Consider the following 23511-nt stretch of genomic DNA (forward strand, 5'->3'; position numbering starts at 1 on the left):
AATAAAGAGGCAAAGAGACAAAAAGGAGAAATGTGACATCAGCAGCAGCAGCAGCAGAGGCTTGGTCACTGCCATCCATCCATTTGTCAAAACATGGGGATGCTGGTTGTACACATGAGATGGCCAGTCCAGCGTAAAACACGGCCACCCACTCCACAACCAAACAAAATGATGACATCTTTTTTTTCCTGTCGTGTTTGTTGCTTTTCCACCAGACATCCGAACAAGAAGCGGAACGTTCAATACTACTACTGCATCATCTTTTATTTCGGTGGGGAAGGACCATTCACGCTTTAGTTATCGACTACACACTAAACTCGGCTAGTAAACTAATAGCTGATGTACTTGTCAACCCAAAGAAAGAGAGAGAGAGAGAAAAAAAGGGCCGCCTGTATGTAATAATAAGTGCGTGGCACGCGCCCAGATGAGTCCATTGGGGGCAGCGACTCCCAAAGAATGAGCTCGCCCCAACCAGTCAAAGAAATAGAATCAACCCCTCTCTATATACCGAAAAAAACCCAAATAAGCTAAAGAAAATTTGGGGCTGGATGTAGTAAAACACAAAAAATAAGAAGATCTCGTGTGACATCAAAGTTGCGGTGCACTTTGTCGAGGCCAAAGGGGGGGAAAGCAAATAAATAAAAAGAGTGCCCCCACGTATATAGAAGGTAGAAAGCGATCGAGTGACCAAAGAGAATGACCGAAGAGTAGTACCGACTCATGTATAGTGTAGAAGAAGAAGAAGCTAAAAAGAAAAACTAACCAAGAGAGAGAACGTACTACGATGGCTGTGTTTTTCCTCTCGTGTCTCTCCACACTAACACGGTCGCCAATTCTCAGAGGAGTCATCTAATTCCCCTACACAGTCTACACACGAACCTCGACGAAGAATCTAGCACAGGAAAAAGAAAATAAGAACAGCAGCACCCCCCCCCCCCCACCACCACCACTAAATCAGTACAATCAAGAAACAATAAATGTAGTACGTACTATAAACACGGCACACAGAGTAATACATGTATAGAGTTACTTCCCGCTGGATATAATGTATCTGCACAAGCATCAAATGACCCATGCAGTCTATATATGGTTTAGTCTATGATATCAAAATATTGCGTGGAGAGGGAAACAAAAAAATAATAATAATAACACAGTCGACTGGGCTTTTGACTTGATTCCAGGGCGCCATTTTTATAGGACGCATTGGTCATTACAAGGCAAAACAAGAAAATCATAAAAGCGAAAAAGAAAGAAAAGGGCCAGCCAAAAAAGATCAAGTCGAGAAAATTTGCTGTTGGTTCGTGAGTTAATGATACGAGCAAATAAAAATGTAGAGCCATTCCGATCGTGCTGCGGTCGCCAAAAAACCAAAGAGAAAAAGTCCATTAAACACACACACACGATGATAATGTCGCTCTGACGACCTCATGATTTCTATGACAACACACGGGAGCTGGATTGCTGATGATGCACGCAGTTAACGATTCTACGACTTTTAACGCAATCAAAAAAGGAAAAGAACAAAAAAACCAGTCATACGACGGAGGGGTCCTATAAAATGCCACACCAATGTGTATACAGCCAGCAAAGACGATTGGTTCTTCAGATAAAAACATTCCAGCCATCAAATTAATAATAAAACATCCCCCAGCCAAAAAAACAAAAAGAAAAAGCGCGGTATATTTCAGCATAATAATGTATGGGGAACGACGACGCCGCCGCATTGATCGATAATTCAGCGCACTGTCATGTCGTGTCATGTCGCCCACCCTGCCTCTCCGCCGGAGTATATTAGATGTGCAGTTCTGCCTGCTCTAGCCCAACTGGATTGTGGTGAGGACGAGCAGCAGTCTACATGCAGGCAGCAGCAGCTAAAGCGTATACAGCACATACGTATATACTTGTGTGTGCATTATTGGCGACCCGTAGCACTTTCGTGACTAATGACGTTGCGCTTGAATTTCTTGATGACATTTCAGACTTGAAAATGACACAAGTTCATTCGTGGGCGAATTTCCTAGAATGGCGCAACCGGGGCAACCCGCCCATTCCGTGAATGTCAAAACAAACCGCCAAAGAAAATTGCTGCACGCTAAATATCTGCTCCCGAAAACTCCATCATTATCGCCAGATTATATTGGAAACCAAATAGTAGACTTTGTCATCAATCTCTGCGAGCCCAGAATTTGTAGACAGCCCAGCAGCAGCAGCAGCGGGGAGTGGAAAAGGGCATTCATTACAGTTCATTAGCAATCACAATACGCGAAATGTATCTACACAGCAATTAAATGCTGGCTTATTCGACGTAGAGCAAAGGCGAGTTTTTTTAAAAAAACCTAAAGCAACAAACAATGCGGCTAAGAGTTTCAAAAAGAAAAAGCCATGATCAGCCCTTTTGGCGTTTAATCCTCTTTGCAAATTTTCCACTTGAAAATCTTTGGCTCATTGTTTCTTGTTTCATTCATTCCGGGCAGATCTCTCTCTCTTTTAACCGGGACAGGAAAAAAAAAGGGGGAAAGCTAATAAAAAAATTAGCATAGAATAACGAAAGCGAATCGCCGAAAGAAAATTCACAAAATACGTACGAGAAAATCCGGCTGGAATAGGAGAAAATACAAAAGAAATGAATGACGCTTTTCATGTCGGCTCTCTTTTTTCAATGACCTTTGTGTGGGACTACCCCCCACGCTTTATGTAAACGAGCCTGTGTGAGACACACACACACAAGATCAGCTCGAAAGGGAGTATATAGCAGCTCTCTCTCTCTCTGCACTGCGCTCCGCTTCGTGTTTTGACTACGACACAGCTGTTCGGGGTTGCGGCTTTACCCAACCACTTACACACGTCACTACCAAGACAAACGCTGGGCCGCCGGCTCCTTTTCGGCTATATGGCCGGCTGAAAAGCCAACAATCAGCTCGAGTCGTTCCCAGTGTGTATACGTTTTCCATCAACTCGACTTGGCACTATAGTTTTCCGACGGTGTTATCACAGGGTCTCGTCGGGAGAATCCATTAAGGTTATAAACCTAATGCATTCCTACGCGGTTGGCCTAACGCATAATACAACACAACACGGGGGGGGAGGAGGCTAGGCGGCTAGACGGCGCTCAACTCATCTCGTTTGCCTACAGTATTGATGCACTTAATATCCGTGACTCGCGTTCGTCCCTCACTCTTTCAAAACAAAAAAAGAAAAGAGACGATTCCAAGACACTGATCAAACAGTTTTTTCTTGTTTGTTTCTTTTCTTTTAAATTCGGTCAGTCGTTTTGTTGATTCTGGCGTCGTGTCGGCGGGGCAAAAATAAAAAGAGAATTTGAGTCTGCCACGGGAGGACTACTGGGAATTTTGGAAAAACTACATGAAGAGCTGCTGCCTTTGCAGATGGAACCAGATGAAAATGGAACAAGTCAACAAAAGAAAGAAATATAAACAAGTCTAACGGATAAAGAGAAAATGTCCGTCAACAATATAGAGCCAGCTGGGCAAATGGATTTCTTTATACACACCCTGATTAACCGTTCGCGGCTTTTTTTTTTCCTATTTTCACCTTGGCTTTGATGCGCCTTTCAAACTTGTTAACAGAATCCCATTGACAAGATCGACAAGATTGATACGCTTACTTTAGTGATCCGCGTTACCATGTCAACAGCTGAACGTTATACGTTATTCACCCCACCAAACAACCCCCCCCCCCCCCCCATAAAAAAAGGGGGTAAGAAATTGCATAAGAGGAGGCGCTTACCTGATTGGCTGGAGTTGGCCATCGCAATGCTGAAAAATAGGAGTAGGAGTCCTGAATAGAGCATGGAAGTTGCGGCCGGATGGCGGAATAAGATCATTCTCCTAACGTAGCAGTGCATCATTTCAGTCTGCAGTTCACGTCTGGTTTTGTCCACTGTCGCACTCTGGACGATAAATTATTCGCCGGCCTTATTTGGATGATGTACACCCCACGTATAATCAACAACAGCAACAACACACACACAAAAAAAGGGTGGAACCGCAGCACACAGCTAACTCGGCCGGCGTTGAGTATTTTGTCACAAGTCGGCCAGCTGCAAATAAATCCTCCTGCCAAATCACAAAGGAGAAATTATGTGTTAAATAAACAAGTTATTTTTCGCCAGCGACAAGTCGCACAATAAATCACGTGACACGACTTGCACACACAGCCAGCCAGGCACTTTCTCTGGCTCTATACAAAATGAGACAAGTTGGGGGGGGGGGGGGGGGGTCAGAGATTTTATACTATAACAGACTAGGGTCGTCAAAACCTTAAGATTCTTCATAGCCACCGCGACTATAGGAAGAAAAACGAGCCCGCGGGAGGGTCGCAAACGTTTCCAATTGTTGCCATCGTCTTATTTTGGCCGTCGTCGCCCTTTTTTTTTTTCTTTTACGACCGGCGTTTGATGACCTCACGTTTCTGTTCTCTCTTGTCTTTTTTCCGCAATTCCGACTCTGTTTACGGCGGGTGTCGTCGTCGCAATTTGGTATAAATTCCCGACATCGGAGACGAGGCTGCTCCAGCAGCAGTTGGAGAATGTTATATATGAAAGATATTCGCCCGGGTGAAAGTAATCAATGGAAAAAAAATCCCAACATCGGAAACCTTGGCCCGCGCGTCTTCGGCTCAAATAAAAGCTGATCGAATAACATGCATTCTGCTAGACAACTCTTACGACGACGACGACGACGACGACTCCCGTGCATTCCACTTTTTGTCAGACGGGGGTGTGTGGAGCAGGTGAAACGTGAACGTGGGATTCCCGGAAGGAATTTTTGTTTTTCCTCACCCAGCACACACTATTAACAAGCGCTGCGCGTGTCTTCGAGTCAACGACCTAGCAGGTAACTAGAGATATATTATAATTAGAACATTATCAAAGCTTTTGACAGGGGTAGAAGAAGAAGAAACTTTCCGACGAGGAACGAACACAGCAGGGATCAGGGCGATATCATCAATTTGATTACGAGTGCTGATTGGATAGAAACGATCTATATAGAGGAGCTGGAAGAAAAGTTTGACACCGTCGGTATAAGTTGTCCCCCTCCCCTTTCAAATACGGAGGTTGGCACAGACACGTTGAGCTCAGCGTTGGATTCAAAAGTGGGTAGAGACGGGGAACAAGAAAGTAAAATCCATCCCGAAAAAGAAGAAGAAGCGATTTTACAGCTGGTGAAGCAGGATCGTCAAGACGCGCGGGTCGGTAGCAGCTATGCGCTGCTCGTTAATTAAGCCATCAGAGAAAACTTTTGAGGATAGACCGCATCAAGGCACATCAGCATCATCACACGTTGCCAGAGTAGACGCATGCTTACTGCATTAAGCCACTTATACAAATGTGCTGCCATCAGGTATTATATAGAGACTAGTAGGGGGGGTGCTTCTTTTCCTACCCAACTGCACTTTGAGCCTTGCGAACTTTTCAACCCCCCAAAAGGAAGAAACGAATAATCAGACAGTCTACACAATCAATACCAGGGCGAGTTTTTTCGGATCCTCAGTGCGGCTGACGTGGAATGACGTAACGAGCCTATACTGTCAGCCCCGCCGACACTTTTGCTCATCTTTTTTCCTGGCGGGAATTTCGAATGGAGATTGAAAGACATGAAGCTCGTGTGTCGTCGATGGGTAACTAGCAACAACTTTCTTGCGCTGACTGTCCGGCACTATTAGAGTGTGTGCAACACACTCTACACGGGTGGTGGTACCACCCGTTAGCTGGCAATTAGCTTTTTCGTGCCATCTTTTGTTTTGTTATATCTTTCCTGAGAGAGCTCAATTTGGCCAAATTGTGTTGTATTAAAGAAATTTGTGCACGCCTTTCACGAGGGCAGGCGGGAGCAGCTCCTCTGTCGTCTAAATAATTCGCTGGCTGCACGTTTTTTTGTTTTCAGATTGAATTTGCCAAAGAGAGACCGTCGTCGGAATTAACAAGACGTACACACACACACACACACACAGACGCGCGCGCGCAAAGATTCACGGTATTTCACGGTGAAAAAAAGAAAAAAAAAATCCCTGCCTTGAGTTTTGTTTATTTGTCTGACGCATAACTAAATTCTACCCGGCACAGCAGCAGCTCCCAGGTGGCCGGCTCAAAGGACTTTCTCCTCTCCCAAGTTTTCAATAACAACGAGGAGACGACTTCAAAGAAAACTTGACAAATAGTAGGAGAGAGCTAGAGAGCACGAAACTAAACATATTGAGAGGTAATCCGCGTTTCAATTAATTACGTGAATAGAACAGCAGCAGCAGCTGGTCCAGTTTGTCCAGCACCCGCCATTGTGAATAGGCGCTAAGCAGAGAAAGAGTCTGCTGATCCCGAGTTCGAGTAGTCGACTATAGTCTAGTCAACAGTCCACACACGGACAAAGTGCACTACTCAAACTAGTAATAGAAGTAAAACAAGGGCGGAATCAACACCCGCGCCCTGGCCGACTGTTTCGTCGGCGCGCTGACGAGGGCATCTTGATGACAGTCAGCCAAAATGTAGACTCCCCCTTTTTTCCCATTCGTCAATTAATAAAACAGAAAAGGAGAAGAACGAAAAAGAAAAAGAAAAAGAAAAGGCCAAACTTGACAAAAAATTATATCGGCTGACAGTGGCAACAAAAATCTCTCCGCCTCTATATCTTACAAGTCAGTCCGTCATTCATGGCTCCTATGAAAAATGGCGATCAGGCCCATTTGAAACCACACACATCATTGGCTGTCAAGAGCGGGAAATTTGGCAACGCCATCATTCACGGACGGGGAAAAAAAAAGAGCCGAGCCAAAGAGAAAAGAAGAAAAAAGGGCGAAAAGAAATGTATGAATGCATCTATACACAGTAATACATTCGATAGTCGCGAGAGAAATCCAGTTAGTCAAAATTACCATCATCAAGAGAAAATTGGGCGAAGCTGTCGCCGGATAAATAATAAGCGCATCTCTATTAAAGGTACTGGGCGCTGTAATAGCTTCTCCATCCGATCCGGTGGATAATTTACAGGCGGAATAATAAAGAAAAGAAAAAAAGACCCAGGGTGGTGTTGTTGTTGTGTATGCCTACGCCAAAATAAATACAAGTTACAAGAAAATAAAAGAATAAAAGAAGAAGAAGAAAAAGAAGAAGAGAATGAACCATCACGCCGGACGCGAAAGCTGTCCCATACATAACCAAGAAGCGCGCACGCCAGAGAGAGAGAGAGAGAAAAATAAACGAAATAGAGGACCGGCTGTTCGGTTCGGAGCGGATCGATTCGCCATATAGTATATAAGGACGCCAACGGACGAAGGTTTGTGTGTGTTTATTTATATATACATTTAGAATACTATTTGCCGTACACTCCCGCGTTCTGCGTGGACGACGATGTCTACTCCACACAGGCACACACACACACGGGGGTATTTGGAAGTTGCTTTCAGAAGACTTGGGCACACAACCGACCGAAAAGGAAACGCCAGACAGAGTTTGTGTGTCACTCGTACATAAATAAGAGACGAGGCGGATACTCTGGTCGATAGGTAAAAGACGTTCACCAAGCAGCTCAGTCACATTAGAGAGAGTAGCCGGAATTGACAGCACCTGTTTCCGTGGTGGTCCGTCACCACCCTCCCTTTTTCTCCTCCCAGTTTCCCGTTGGGAGGTGGGGGGGGGGGGGGACCGTCAACAGCAACAAGAAGTAACACGAAAAGACGAGCAAAGTCCGATGTCACTCACGAACAGTAAACGACTGATTGGTCCCCACCATTTCGTAACCTTTTCACGATATATCAATCCCAACCAGTCAAACATCTAGTATTGCACATAACCCAACTTAATCTCTCAGCTCTCTCTTCCCGGAATAAATTCAATCAAAAATAAATTATATCCTGCCAAAAAAATCAGAAAAAAAATAATAAAAAAAAAAAACATTTGAGTAACCAGTCAAACGAAAAAATAAACGTCAGAATAATAAGGCACTGAAGAAGATGATGACTGTGAAGGAGGTAGAAAAAAAACTTCACACGCTACTGGTCCTGACAATCTTGGCGCGGCTCCGCCGTCTCTTACCGTCGTCGTCGTCTTATCATTTCCACCAAACTGACTAGGCCCCACTAGAGATAATTGACAGCAGCAGACTGCAGCGTCTTGTCTGATCTGTGCAAACTGTGCGTCTTCTTCGAAAGTCAACGAGAACGACATCTCATCATCCCCCCTTCTTTAGATACATCGCAACATCATTGTGTGTGTGTGTGCTGCACGAAAATAATCATATCGCCATCTCAACTTTATATAGAAATCTATATGCTCTCTCTTGCGCATATACATGCATGATCTTTTGTATGGTGCGCGCGTGTGACCGGGAGACGCCAGGGGCCATCATTGAATTTTGACGGACATTGAAACGACGAGTCGTTTCCGTTAACTTTGCATTATTAGCCCTTGCCCTATCTCCTTTGAGTTGCGCAAGAAAGCCGATAAAGCGCGTCTCTGTACGAGCATGAGCTCTGCATTGCAAATATCCAACGCGGACAAAAATGGATTTCCTTCAAAATGGAGAAAAGTTATTCAACAAGATTCTGAGAGATATGACCCGTCTCTCTTTTTTCGTACGTCAACAGCAAACTTTGGCTCGACTCTTTTAGATCGCTAATTCACTATAGACCATCGTCCATTCGTCAAGAGCGCGTTACGCCATCGCGATGATGACGGCGATAAAACTTGATTTCACTCTCACGTCCGGCTATTTTTTTGTTTTTGGTTGTTTTCTTCCAGCCCAGCATCTAAAAGTCTGAGCCATTAGATTTATGGAACCCGATTCAATTTATTTGTCGTTGGGAAATTTGATCGTTTTTCCTTCTGCCTCATTTTCAACACATTTCGTCGTCGTCGTAATCGCTCGCATCTCCCCCTCCCTTTGTACTTTAGGAGCCAACGGAGAATAGAGTGGAGAGAGAGCGCACAAGAAGAAGAAGAAGAATGGATACTCTGTTCTACGAAAAGATCAATTTCACTTGGGTTTTACTTCACTACCTCTCAATCCGGCATGGGGATCGAGTGTGCCCCGCTTGTTATGGCTGTGGAAGTGATAGGATAGATAAGGCACGATAGCAAGTCCAGGAGGCGCCTGGCTGTTTTTGTTACGCTCATCGATCGCTGTGCTCTCACTCCTGTTGGATGTGTTGCTGCCCGTGTGTGTGTACACGGGCAGCAATGGAAACCTTCGTTTGGATCAACAAACGTTATCAACATCCAGTGAAGGGGGCGAGAATAGCGAGGGCGACTGGGCCATTTCCAGGGGCCATTTAACCTTAATGGTCCCAGCTGCTGATGGACGGACCGGGGGTGGTCGATCACGTAGATCTCTGTCGATTTATTCACACGCAAGAGCAGGAGGTACCACTATAGATCGCCGCAGCTTCCTCCCCCCTAAAGAAAAAGTTTCCCTCGACTATTACTAAATTATCAACTCAAACTTGCCACAATTGTGAAGGATACACTGGAATTTCTCTCCCGCCCTATGAATATTTGAAAAGGATTGGCAAACCTGCTTAGCTGTAAAGACAAGCCCGTGAACATTCCAAGTTGACCAATTACGTTGTTAATATTGCAGACGGCAGCAGGCCGTCATGTACATACGAGACAGAAAAAGACACCTTCAAAAAAATCGATCGTTTTTTGTGATTCACATGTGAAGTAACGTCACGTTCTGTTCAATAATGCCCGCAGATTACTGGGAACGTGACGGACCGAGTTCCCACCGGCCGAACATGCAACCTCTATAAGACGATGGCAAAAACAAACTTTACTCTATATACGTGTATGTATGTACAAGATATAGGTGGATGGGGAACCGTTGGCAATCGCAGGGAAAACGCATTTAAAAAAAGACCCAGAGAGGATTTGGTAGCGTCTCCTTTCAAAAAAAATCCAAAACACACGGGGATATACACGTTCAGATGGTATGTGTACTGTGTCTGTACCCCAGCAAAGTTCATTCAAGAAAGAAAAACAAAAAAAAAACTTTGCTTCTTTCTCCTATATGTGAAAACTCAAGATCACGTTATATACGTGTTGTTTATTGCTCGGCTTTTATTTTTATCTTATTTTCTTTAAAACTTGTGTGTGTCCCCCTCCCTGGTTGCCGAATTAAGGCAACAAAAGCAAAACTAACATGTCATGATCTGTCGTCGTCTAGTGCAGTGGTCCAACTCGGCCATGGGGAGAAGGAAAAAACCAAACCAAAAACAAACAGAGTCGGATGGATTACTTATCCGAATGTTGGCCAACTCGAGTGACCACTGCATATAACTCGTCGTCGTATAAATGTGGATGAATAAATATGTAAGAATTGCAGCCACGAGGAGTATAAATAAACGGAATGAAAAAGAAACGAGGAAAAGAGGGATCTGGATGAGCACGACAACTCTTCATCGTCAACGTCAAATACAGGGGCGGTTGTGCTGGTAAAGGAGGCTGGGCACGTGTCCAGTTATTGTATCCGCACACACACACAGAGAGAAAGAAAAGAACCATCCATCGCTGGCGACGAGAAACCCCCCCCCCCCCCCTCCGCACATCGATATTTATGTACAGAACTCGGACGAGATTCTTTTACGACATTTTCCGTATTTGCTATTGGTTGTTTTCCTTTGAACCATCCGGCAAACTGCTGGATGGCTTTCCTATAGAATTCTGCGTGTTGGTGGCAGGCATTTTGACGTCATCGCAGAGAGAGAGAGTCTATTATCGTGTCGTGTGTGCCTTCTGACAGAGAAAATATCACTTCGCTTTGACTGTAGGCAATCCCGTCGATGACGAATGATGACAATATGTCACCGACACACTCGCAAAAGCACAGGGAAACATCAACATCAAGGGGACGGAATAAATACTGGATGTGAAGGCTACCTAATGCTATTTTCTCTTGGGCTGATGCTAACCGATAACGGAATCCATTAATAGGTCGACTATCAGGTCGTGAACTGTGTGTGTCGATACAGAAACTCCTGGGCGTTTCCAGCTTCATCGAAAAATAAACGGGCGCAGTCGATCGGCCATGATTTGCCAAAAGATCTGAGAACTGAAAATAACAATCGATTGGATGATGAAAATGGTCGACTTCCGACAATTTTCAACCACCATTAAAGATGTCAAACTCTCAGCTGCAAGTCCTCCCCCTTTTCACGAAAATCCGACTTTTGAAAAATGAATTCTCATTCGATTAGATGTCGAGTCCATCAAAGGAGAAAGTGGGAGCCAATAAGTCCCCCCTCCGTCAAAACGGCGCGAAATCCAAATGGGGAACAACGCAACAAAAAAAGACAAAATGCGTGTCACGCAACGTCGTCGTGAATTCAAACAAAACGAAGAGAAGGGGAAAAAAGATGAAAAGTCGCGAAAAGGGAAAGACGACACGCATAAGCCAGATTATCCCATCACGGAAGTGTGGCCACTTTTGACAACTATTTCACTTTTTGACAGAGTTTCTTCTTCTTCTATAGAGTCGTCGTAGCCACATCAACTTTTCACGGTCCTATAAAAGCCTATATCCCCCCCCCCCACCCTACTGTTATTCATTCCCCAACCCCCGTTCTCTTTGGGATTTCTCATTCTGTAGAGACATCAGCTCAATATTGACTTGAGTTGGGCACAGCGTCGACTCTTTTTCTCTTGCTACTGCTGAACGCCGAGAGACTTTTTTCTTTCGTCTTCGCAGCCATCCGCTGGCTGACGGATGCGTCTCTTGTCTATAATATGTGACCGAGAGTTTCTCCCATTGCTATTACATACACCACTGGCTGTGTGTGTGTGTGTGTGTGGTATACATTACGAGTTGTATTGTCTCTTTTTTCTTTTTTCTTTTATTTCTCGAGTGTACTAAACCCAATCCCTTTTTGGCGTAGACTACACGACTACTGGTTTTTTCGGTTACATATATATATATATATATTTGTGCACACATTATAAGACAGTTCTTCTTCCTCCTATCTAGGCTTTGTAAGCATGAGATCGATCCGTCAAGTCTTCCGGACGACGACCAAATTTTCCTCGGGATTTTCGCCCTTGATATCGAGACCAAAGACGTCATCTCTTGTTCTCGTTACTTTCTTGATCTCATTTTTTTCTTTCCTTCTTTTTATTTTTTCTTCCCGTTAGTCCCTAGTCTTACCGGCCTGACTTTATTCAATCTCCAGATGCAGGATGGGCCCTACCCACGTAGAGGGATCATTTAGAGACTTGCATTAGTAGTGGCCTATCTCTTACGTGATCCAACATCAGTCAAGATCCATCAAAGATTCAATGGAAAAGGGATCATTCAAGAGATTTTTTCATTAAACTCACCCACAAAAAAAGAGAAATCCACAAAATAAATAACCAAACCCTTACGCAATTAGCTTTTTAATCTACTCAATGGCTTCGCGTGTTTTTTCTCCCTAAGAATATTTTAATTATTTTTTTTTATATTTTTAATATTTAATGAAATTCTATTTCTACGCTTGCTACGAAAATAAAAAGGTTGTGTAACGGTACAACACAACCGCCAAAAATTTCACAAGGTTCTTGTTGGAGATAATTTAATGAGAAGCCGTGCCCAGGCCCCAAACCCTATATCTAACTTGTAGCTTTATGTAGAAAAAATATATGCCTAGCAACGAACTTAAGGCCTAGTCTAAAATATCTTTTAAAGACCTCGACAGCTAATTGGTACAAGTTTACCAGTCTAAATATCACATATCACGCCAAATAATTAGACCATTATTCTCGCCATTCTCATCTCTTCTAGACTCCCATTTTCGTTCTTTCAAATTTCCTCGTCTGTTTTGGTTTGTTTATCTCAGTGGACTCTTTTTTGCTCGTTCGTGCCGCTTTTCGCCAAGAGAAAATTTTGTTTAGCATTAAATATCAACACAAGGTTGTATTATAACCTTTAGGGGCACCTTGAATTCGACATTTTCTTGTGTGTGGCGCAGTTATCCTTATTATTTCTTTAAAAGAAGACTGTTGAGTCTACAAGAAGGAGAAACAACCTGCTGGCAAAGGGGGGTTTATCCTAATAAAAAAAAAACTTGCGAAAGAGCTTTTCTGTTAGTGGCAATCGATAAAGCCAGAGGCTCCCGAAAAATACACGATTAATTCTTAATGAAATAGCTTCTGGAAACTACGCACATGCACACACACCTACCCACACGCCCGAAACTATTAAAAGCAGGAGCTAAACTGATTCGCTGTCCAAATGAAAGTCGTTGCTCCGCTGCGGATTGACTCCTCGAAAAAGAAAGAAAAAAGGTGTCAAATAGATGAAGGACAAGCAGATTGCCATGGCGACGACCATCCGAGTTGAAAATGTCATTTGAGTTGCGACGACACCCTGTCGATTCCGTACAACTCTGTCAAATGAAACTGGAAACTTTATAGAAAATTCTCCAAAAGGAAAAAATAAATAAACTAAAATCACCAAACAGCCCCCCAAGAAAAAAGAAACGGGAGAAAGATGAGCAACAACTCGTCGTCGTTGTCGCCCAGGGAGAAGTTGATGGCGTCCGCCACGTCACCCGAGTGGAAACAAGAGAGTTTCATAAGCAGCTCGAAAAAAGTACTATATACTACTAGGGACTTGCTGGGCATAAGAAGCTCAGAGGGTGGAATACGGCGCAGCAGCAAATGGGGAAACTGGAACAGTTTGGAGAGTGGGAAAGAAGAGCTGACCGCGCACGCCGTCACCCGCGCCGTGTATAGCGACAACTCACGTCGTCGGAGCGACAGACCGTGGAGCGCTGCACACACACACGCCTCTGAGCATTGGGCGCAGTGCTGAGGGGATCATCATCAATCAGACTCATCTTATCACAAAAAGGATACACATCGAAAAATAAATGAAAGAGGGGTGGAAATATACGAAAATAACTCGCGGGGGAGGTGTCCAACAACAAGCAGTCCGTAAAGTCGATCGTTCGATTGCCGCCGTGAAGGTTAATAATCAAATTTTTCGTCGCAATCGACAAGTTTCCTGCTCTTCCATTGACTGTCAATCAACGGGGAAACTGTGAACTTAATTTGCAACAGCGTAACTTGACCTTTTTTATTACTAAACTAAGTTGGTACTTGTTGACGTCAAAGGGATTGCCGTTCGTGGACTATCCCGAGTTTACACGAACCTCGTTTGTATTGTGTTTCGAGTCGCATCTAACGAGGACCATTTTCGAGAGGCAATAGTCTACGAGTGAAGGGTCTGACGGTATATAAGACTGGACTATATAAGCCCAGCAGGAACCAGCAAAAGCAAAATGGGGGGCGGGTTGGACGAGCCATAAGTGACACGTTACATACGGGACCTCATAACAAGGTCCAAACTACAAAAAGAAAGAAAAAAAAAAGTGAATCGACGACGGACATGTTGGTGGGAGGGACAGACTGTCCCTTCCAGCAACGGTCCACTGAGGCGTTGGGGCCGTTGAGGGACCTGGGGTAGGCCGAGAGCCACTTTGGGGAACCTGGGACGTTCAAATTTGCAGCCGCACCGGTCGGCCGTTTTCCAGACGGTCACCAAAGAAACTTGGCTCATAGTTGAGACTCACATTTAGACAAAACGATTCTCAGAATAGACAAATTTGGTTGCAGAAACTCATTCGGCAAAAAAAAAACAAAAAACAATCTAGGGTGGGAGGAGGCGCGATGGAGAGAATATAATTTCATTTTCTGCGTGGGTTTAATTGAGCAGACAATGGCGAGCAGACACGGAGGCCGGGCACGGTCTAGCACTTAAAGGAGACGTCCATCAAAAGGCCTTCCCCCCCCCCCCCCATTATTACATTGTCCATACACGGATCTAAAAAGCTGTTGTTGTTTCTGTGATGATGCCCCATAGTCATCATTTCAAACCATATTGGATCCAAAGCATATAAGTTGCGTGATTCAATGACAGCTTCACGCGCATTCACGAGACGGGGCTGCAATAATAACGCCCTTACAGCCGGCGATGCTGCTAGACTCTTCTTTTTTTTTCATTCTTCTTTTTTGAAAGGCTCAAGTAGTGTATAGCTCCAGCAAAGTTATTACACCAGTGACTGCTGCTGCTACTAGTAAACCTACTGAATCACACCAGCACGCAATAATCTGCTCTACTGGTTTTCATTGCAGACTCAGATTCAACCGTTAGTTCTCAGAACTCTTCAACTATTGCATTAGTCCGTTACAGGGTTGCTCCGACTAATAGCCTTGATACAATCAAGTAGAAGTGAGCGGAAAAAAAAAGTTGTTGTAGAAGAAAACAGGAAAAAAAGAAAAATCCTTTGGCCCTCATCATTCCGCTGTTGGATGGGACAATTCAATTTTGCACAAGAAAGAGTTTCCTTTTCTTCCCGTTTCTGAAGAAGTACAGAACCCACACGCACACACAATGATGATGCGGTAGGCTTCAACAAACACTAATAGGATTGCGAGCTACGCATTATATTTGTACTACGTAAGAAAAGGGGGGGGGAAGTGAATTTTAATAAAAGGCACTAATTTTTGGGCGAACAAATTTAAATTTGATTTTTTTTTTTTTCGAAACATTCCAGCGAAAAAAGAAAAATCACAGGCAATCGGTTGAATGTTAGAGGAGCATGAACCCAAGTCGATAAATGAAATCCGCTTGACTAGGTTTTCCTATTAACTTAGTTCGACGAAAAACAGCACCGCACACAAGACGCCAGCACCGCCAATTTATTGTCTGTCTTGCATTAGTAATGATCGAAGTTTCCACATTCGTTTTTTTTTTCTTTTTTTCCCCCTTAATTGATGTGTACACAATACACTCTATTCTATGCTGTCCTACGCACAAGACTTCGTGTACTATGCGTAGATAGACAGTTACATGCTGGATTGAATAATACGGATTTGCAGAAACTGGATAGACATCCACCGTAAATGTAAATTGAAGTTTGAATCATAGACAACGGCACTCACGTTCAAAACCACACCTAACTATACCGGCCGAAATCATTACATTTTCCAACAATAAAAGATTTTTAGTCGCTTCGTCGTAACATTCGATCGATGCCAACTTTTAATAGGATCGTAGATTGCGCAAACAAAAGACAAAACCAATAAGAACGCGTGACAGGGAATCAATTGCGCAAAAAATCAAAGAGAACCTTCATTTACCATGGTCTATCAAAAATAGAGAAGCCAAACAAACATGGGCCCATATGTCGTAAACTGCTGTATAGAATCGCGTGAGACGTGGCCATCGTCGACGGCCAAATTGCACAAGAGAAACAACAGCCGTTAGAGACCGCAGCACTCGGCACTGGAGACTATTGTTAATCGATCCGACTTGGCTACTGCTGCTGCTGCGTCTCACAAATAATCTTTGCCTCTCTTTTTCTCTCTTCGTGCGTGCGTCCCGCGTATATATGTTTCCTTGGTGGTAGTCAATATAGACGGGCAGCGCAAGATATTTGTTAAACAATATTCCCTCTCTCTCTACATGTCTGTACGGGAATTGGTCGGCTTTTCTTCTACGATTCCTTATCATCATCAAACTAATAGCCCAAGCAATCGGGAGCAATGCTTTTCCAAATGAGCCATGGAAAATGTTACGTATTAGCATTGCAGCTGCACGCTAACAAGCCATCGTCTTGTTTGCTGCCCGGGCACAATGGTAAACACAGTCAAATGCGAATATACAATAATATATAGGGACGACAGACGTCAAATTCCCAGTAAGAGACATGTATCAGGGTTATTGAAGTCAAGTCGGTGGGGATCTCGCAGATTGTCATCGTGCAAATTACGAATCGTCCGGCCCACCGACGCTCGAGAGCTTACAATTAGAGTATGCGTCATTTTCTGACGATCGAACGTATACAAGAAAGTTGCCTCAAAGTTCAAAGTTTAGGGTTGGCACACGACGGGAAACTCGTTGATCCTTGCAACGACGTACATATACACACAAGTGACCGCGAAGATAATATCAAGGGCTCGACAGTGTCAGATAAAAATACTTTGCCCCTCGCGGTGTCATTTGATGTATAGCGTATAAAGTAACTTACATCGGTCGGGGCTTATTGCGAGCACCGACACCAGCTCAATAATAAGCGAGCTGTTACACGTGGAGTCGAACGTCACTGGCATCTATTTCGCAGTGTCTAACAACAAAGATCCTATTAGTAGGTGGCCTGCGAGTAAGCCCAACTCCATTACAAAAATCGAGCCAGAATGAGGATTTCAATGGGAAAGAATCGTTGTGCCATTCACGTGAAAGGCTTCCATCGGCCCTCCACATGTTGTGGGCCATCCCGAACTTCTCTTTCTTTCCCCATAAAAGATTCCCTGTAAAGGCAACCAACAAGCAAGTTAGATCGCCATTAATATCGTCTAATTTTTTTTTGTTAAGTTACGCCGAGTTTTGGCACTGCAGAAAAAGAAACAAAATCCGCACGCAAAAGAAAAAAGCAATCAGCAGCGAGAGAGGGAAAATAACCAAATAATAAAACAGGACTGGTGAGGACGGTAATAAGTAAAGAGGCCACAATTCATACATCAGAAATGTTGATGCATATGGAGCTGTTGGGCGTCGTTCACCAAAGGCGAGAGAAAACAAACAAAAACAAACGAAACATTTCTTCTTTAGTCGTGTGTGATGATGAATCGTCATGAGAAGAGACGTGAAAAACCCAGAAAACACAAGCGCGAATAGAATGGAAATGCGACCAACTGTTTCGGCAACGAAGACTACGCTATTCTTTTATGTACGTACGGGGAGGGCGACAGACGATGATAAATGCGATCCCATCAGGTTCACTTTCCCTACTTTTTCTTTCAAATTTATTTATTCCCTTTTTTTTTTGGGTGTTGTTGTTGGTAGTTCTCTCCCTTCCACATCAACTGGCATCTATACAACACGCAACTCCCTGGTGCATATATTTTTATGTTCGTGCTACTTTCGTGTTGTTGTTTGCCTATTCATTCGAGGAGTGTTGGTGTGGGGGAAAAAACAACAAAAAAACAACAACCTAAAAAATGTAGCCAAAGCCTACTTCAAAAGATACCGCATCACGGTCATATTTCCCCACTTCCCTTTTTTTTTTCTCTCCATTATAATAATCCTCCTGCCTCACTTCATTACATCAATCGATATCGATACGTGTTGGGTCTCCCCCTTTGTCGCTCTCAGATTCTTTCCTTCCTCGGTATAAGTGTGTACCCTCCTACATAGTCTGTGTTGGTACTTTACGTCGTAGGCCTTTGGGTATATAAAGGTTTGTCGGGGGATCTCCATGTCTAGCCACGCGAACACTCTGCAACTACTTTTTTTATTCGAATTGTAATCTCTCTTTTCTATCCAGCGGATTTAAGTCTCTGCATCCCACGGTTTTGGGTTCAGCAAAAACAACAGAAAGTCTAAAATGTGACTTGGGTTCAACAAAGTAAAGAGTCGGTGGCCCCCTTTAAGTAAAAGTCGTCTATTGCTGCTGACGCCAAATGTTTCATTTGGTTCGGTCTTCAAACGTGACGCCATTACCCTCCCTGTTGCGAAAAGGACGTTGGATGACTAAGACCCAACCCGCAAGATTGGCTGATAAAACCAACATTGGCGGGCAGAATCAAAGCCGGCTGTCTGGATGCCCAGCCACGCGTGGATAACTGTATATATATGGACCTTCAAACGCCGCTCACTCTGACTGATGTTACCCAAAATAAGTTAAGGGTGTGTCACTAGGAGAAAGTGTGTCTGATGCAGTAGAGTATGTGTAACCCAAACGCAGCATAGAGAGAGAGAGAGAGAGAGTCCCAGGGTATATATAAGTGGGGCGGGGGTGGGAAAAGTAAAAAGAACCGTTACAGAGTACCAAGATCTACACACATTACGTATAGTGGTGGTGGTGGTGTAGAGTCGTAAATATATCAAGTCTCCTCAGCTTCAAAGAGGATTAGACGTCCAGTGTATACACTGCGTATGCTCAATACTACTATCAAGGGCAAGCGAAAAAGGGAGGGGGGGGCGACAGAATGTGAAGGTGTATATGGATGTTGGCCGGGTGAACGCGAGATATAAATCTCTCTTGAAACTACTGGGCAGCACTACAGAAAACTCGGGTTGCTCCGACAGTCACCGTCCATCTTTTGGTGCTATTGGTGGTGGATAGAGAGAAAGTGGCGGACTTTCATGTCCCACCCAGAAGACCAGTCGGACAGAGAGTTGAAGGAGTGAAGCTGACGGCTCGGTCATGCGAGCGCACAGTCATCGTAGTACTCGGGTAGTATTGCATTTCCCACAACTAAATATACGCGGTGTCGTCTAACGAGAGCTCTGACTCTTTTTTTCTCTTTTCGGGAAAATAAGTTTGTCTCTGTCTCTCTCTCTCTCTCTCTCTGTCCGTGTCTCTCGCATCGATGCCAGTCTGTTTGTCCAGAGGCTTTCTCAAACTCACTCAAAGAATGCTGATGTAGTCAGACCAACATATAGGAGGATGTGCAACCAGGTGGCAAGTTTCTTCTGCCAGACAACTCGAACACACAGACCACAGGAGCCGAGATAAAGATGTGACATGAAGTATTAAATATATAATATCGCTCGAGGAGAAGAAGACGGAATAAGAAAAGAAATCAATCAAGCGGAAACATCTGCACAAGTTGCAGCAGCCAGGGCCCGAAAAACAGCCAAATGAAGGCAAAGAACAAACAGACACACACACTGGGGATATTAAGTCGGTGAGGGGGGGGGGGGGGGGTGTGTGTGCAGGATAGTAGCAGATTGCTGCTACTCCACCCTCTCTCATCATAAACAGCGAAAATTTCTTTGATGACGGGGTTTGTCTGATCTTTTCACGGATCAGTCACCCGCTTTCCCTTGACACTCGTCGAAACGCCTAATATACACACACACACACAGCACAAGACTGATGATGAAAGAACCAAGGCCCCATCGACTCATCAGTCCACCACCACCAAGACCCTCCTTCATCCACTACTATATCCTTGATGAACATTAACCTTTTTCCCAATTCTTTTCCTTTTTCAAAACTATCCTCTTCTTCTTTTGAACATCCTTCTGTTTTTTTTTCCCCCTTTGTCACAGTTTCCAATCTTTCCATTTTTCCCGGAAAAGAATCTCACAGTTTTTGCCCTCAACCAATCATGTGATAATGCAATGCCTATGAAAAAGAAAAAAAAAAATCACGGAGCGCATAATCTAAGAGAAGATATTGATTGATGCAGATTTATGCGAGATTTTTTGGGGGCCAGACAAGAGTGTCTATTCGCCTTGAATGAATAACAAACAAGCTCTTTTCGATCCCGAATGAATTGACATCGTACAGACTCAAAGTATCTTTGAGGTTTTTCAAAGTTTCTACATCAGAGAATCCTTTCAGCCCGGCCGAAAGCGAAAAGAAAAGAATAAAATGCACGCACGTGAACCAGGTTGAGAAGATGATGACATTATTCATCCCATCATTTCCTGGAAATCGCGTAAAGAAAGAAGAAAGCGGTTGAAAAGCAAAAGAGTGCATAGCAGCGATAAACTATGCGGACATGATGTGGTCGTCGTGACATGCTCAACAAAGAATAGTAAAAGCCAGGTGATCCGATAAGGGTTTATCTCTCTCTTTTTTTTGTGCTTATACAGCCAATCTCCAGTCACTGCTTGGCATATCAATGACAACGATGAAAGTCTCAGGGTAAACCTCGAGTCTCTCCATATTTAACCACACTACAAAGGGATAGAGGGAGTATAGCACAATATAAATACTAAAACAGTAAATGCCTTTTCTCTCTCTCCCTCCAGGTTTCCCTAAATATAGATGGACCCAATCTAATCGGGCAGGGAATACTCGCCGGCCGACGAGTGTGCAGTAAAGAGCCTCTCCGTATACGCAATTGCTGTGTGTGTCTTAACAGCGGCAAGCAACTTTCTACGCCCAATCAACTATTTAAGACGACGTGCCTGCGTCCGCAATTCCGCCCAGAAATCATTATTATCTTGCCGAGGGATTTGCCCGAGCGACCTGCTCCGAATTCGCGGCATTACTAAACGTAAACTGATTTCATGGCAAAGCTGCTTACTTCTTTTTCTTCTTTTTACCTTGTGTGTTGTGGGTCCTTTTTTTCTTCTTCAGCGCTGTCCGTTAGTAACCAGAAGACTGCCTAGTGGCATAAACACGACAAGCAACAGCAAAGCGGATGACTGCAATAATGAGCCGGGTCGGGTGGTAATAGCCACTCTGAACATAATGTGGCCAACGGTAAAGAATTCCGATAACAAAACAAAAATTCACTGGAAAACGACGACGACGACGGTCGCTCTCTCTTTTATGGGCGACTGTCAAAAGTCGAAATGGGGGGTCACTCAAGTCTACACTCGAGTGCAGTACACTGAATAAAGCCGACACTAGCAAATAAATAACTTTTGCGAAAATGGAGAAAAATAAAAACGAGACAGGAATTCCAATTTGACTGGACAGTACTGTATACAAGATGAAAGACGAGCGCAAGGACAGCAGACGCACTCTGAACACGGCCGCTGACGCGAGAATAATGGAACAAGAGCTTCCGACAGGGCACGCAAACCACCCCAACTGTTCCGTGTGATGAACCGATTCACAACCAACCCGATACGTGTGTCCCACTGTCGACTATAGAGTCGAAAGGAGCGGCGGCGCAAGCGCGCGGCGGATCCGATTTCGACAAGCCTTTCGCCTGAGAGAACAACAGTCGAGACAAGTCACACACACATAGTGTACCTACTTTCTGTGTTTCAGACAAGAGAAAAGACGTTTTTCTCGATAAAATTTCAAGAGAAAGGAGATAGATGATCGGAAAGCAAAGAAAAGAAGAAGAAGAGGCAGTCACTTTGCATGATTTCTTGATACCAACTAATCCGATCAGCCACTGGAAAAGGAGATTTAAGGGTACGGACAAAGTCGTGAACAGGCCGCCCAGACTTCAACGTTATTATTGCTCAATTTCTGGGGCATTAGCAGTAATGGACATTCTAACGTCCTAATCATCCTTTAACGAGGCATGATTGATGTCCATAATCTCACGTCTTTCAACTTCCTTTTTTGGTCCGATTCACTTGAAAGAGGGCCCAAAATGAATATCGCAAGAAATAAATAAAGCGTAAAGAAAAATTTCAAAGTTGAGAAAACTTCAGGCAAATAAATTCACCCTTTTTAAAAATGCAAAAATCAAAAGTTCTTTGCAATTTGGTAAAATCAAGCGGAAAAAAAAGCGCTCCGGGTTAGTTGGCTATGCAAATTTCATCTATGCATGAACCCCTGAACCTAGCCCACTATATCCCATCAATCCATTCCGGATGCGCGTGCACCACTTACCGATTGAATAATCAAAATCAGCGGCTGCTCCTTGTCAATGTCGTCAACGTCTTTACGTGCCTGGGGCCCCCCACGAAAACGAAAAGGACCGGATCTGAAATAAGAAAAAAAAAAGAAAGAAGAAGCGAATTACATATAGGAAATATCGTTGCTACATTTTCTCTTTTACTCGTCCGATGAATAATTCAACAGATATTTTCGTCATTTTAGTTCCAACATTTTCTCTTTCTCAATAGATAGCTGACGGAAGGCAGAATAATAAGGTCTGTTTTTTTATCTTTGCCATACGTGAGCCCACGTCAATATTTGTGACCGCAAGGCGAAATGCGAGAAAAGTCGACGACGATATATGCTCGCAAAATCAATGGCGAATGAATACAAACGGCAGAACTTGCTGCCAGCTAAACGGTTGATTTCAGCAGGGCGACTGTATACAATAGAGCAGGCACAAAAGTCAAAGTTCTATGCTCTTTTGTCAGTTTGGCTTTGTTGGTGTTAGAGGCCCAGTGTATGCCCCTTTCTCTGTGAATAGAATCCAGGCTCCATTCCGTAATCATTTTACTCTATTTTACAAGCGTGAAATATTGATCCTCGTTCATGTAGTTGTTCAAAACACTTTCACGTAGGAGTTGTTTCCAACTTATGAGGCGTGAAACAAAGGAGAAATGAAAAATGCAAACAGGCAGAAAAAGGTCACGATGATGAGAGTTTTTCTTGTTTTTTCCTGTATCCTGTCGTTCCTTTTTTTTTATAATACGTAGGCTACAAAAGTCCTAGAATCTAAATGGATTTCTCCGCCATTCTTATCTTTTTCCTTTGATACCTTTTCCAATCAAAACATTTCCACCAACAGTGACGAAGTGTGTGACGAGATTGCAAATGATAACGATCCTTCTAGACCTCCATCTTCCAAGACCCCTTAGTTGCACCGATGCACACAATGGAATGTTTCGTATAAAGGACCAAGAAAAAACACCTACAGGATTTTTCGTTATTTCCTATTTCTATTCTTCTCCTTTTTGACTGATGGGCTTTTACGTGACGCAAATTGTTCCCCACAGTAGTTCTGCGAGGTCGGCGTGTGAGTGGTGTCACAAAGTCGCGTAATTCCGGATGTCCCAATGAGAAAAGTAAAAGCATTTCCCAGTCGTTGGGTCAATATCCGCGGGAAACGAGTGCGGTGAGTGAAAATCTGATCATCCAAATAAA

At 43.7% G+C, this 23511-nt stretch overlaps 1 protein-coding gene across 4 annotated transcripts in view; it reads right to left on the reverse strand.

Annotated features, from left to right (window-relative positions):
• LOC124343286 (zwei Ig domain protein zig-8-like) overlaps positions 1-23511 on the reverse strand; it is a 47716-nt gene that overhangs the window by 16424 nt on the left and 7781 nt on the right. Inside the window, exons 2-3 of one of the 4 annotated variants that reach the window (XM_046796567.1) lie at positions 22303-22396; positions 3748-4076 (exon numbers count right to left, since the gene is read on the reverse strand). In XM_046796567.1, coding sequence (XP_046652523.1) covers positions 3748-3868 — 121 coding nt within the window. In that variant the 5' untranslated portion in view covers positions 3869-4076; positions 22303-22396. Of the gene's footprint in view, positions 1-3747; positions 4077-6245; positions 6448-21031; positions 21556-22302; positions 22397-23511 lie in introns of those variants that run through there. The other 3 variants (XM_046796568.1, XM_046796569.1, XM_046796570.1) reach the window with 3 other exon arrangements.

Source organism: Daphnia pulicaria, chromosome 6 (genome assembly GCF_021234035.1).
Source record: "Daphnia pulicaria isolate SC F1-1A chromosome 6, SC_F0-13Bv2, whole genome shotgun sequence".
Lineage (NCBI taxonomy): Eukaryota > Metazoa > Arthropoda > Branchiopoda > Diplostraca > Daphniidae > Daphnia > Daphnia pulicaria.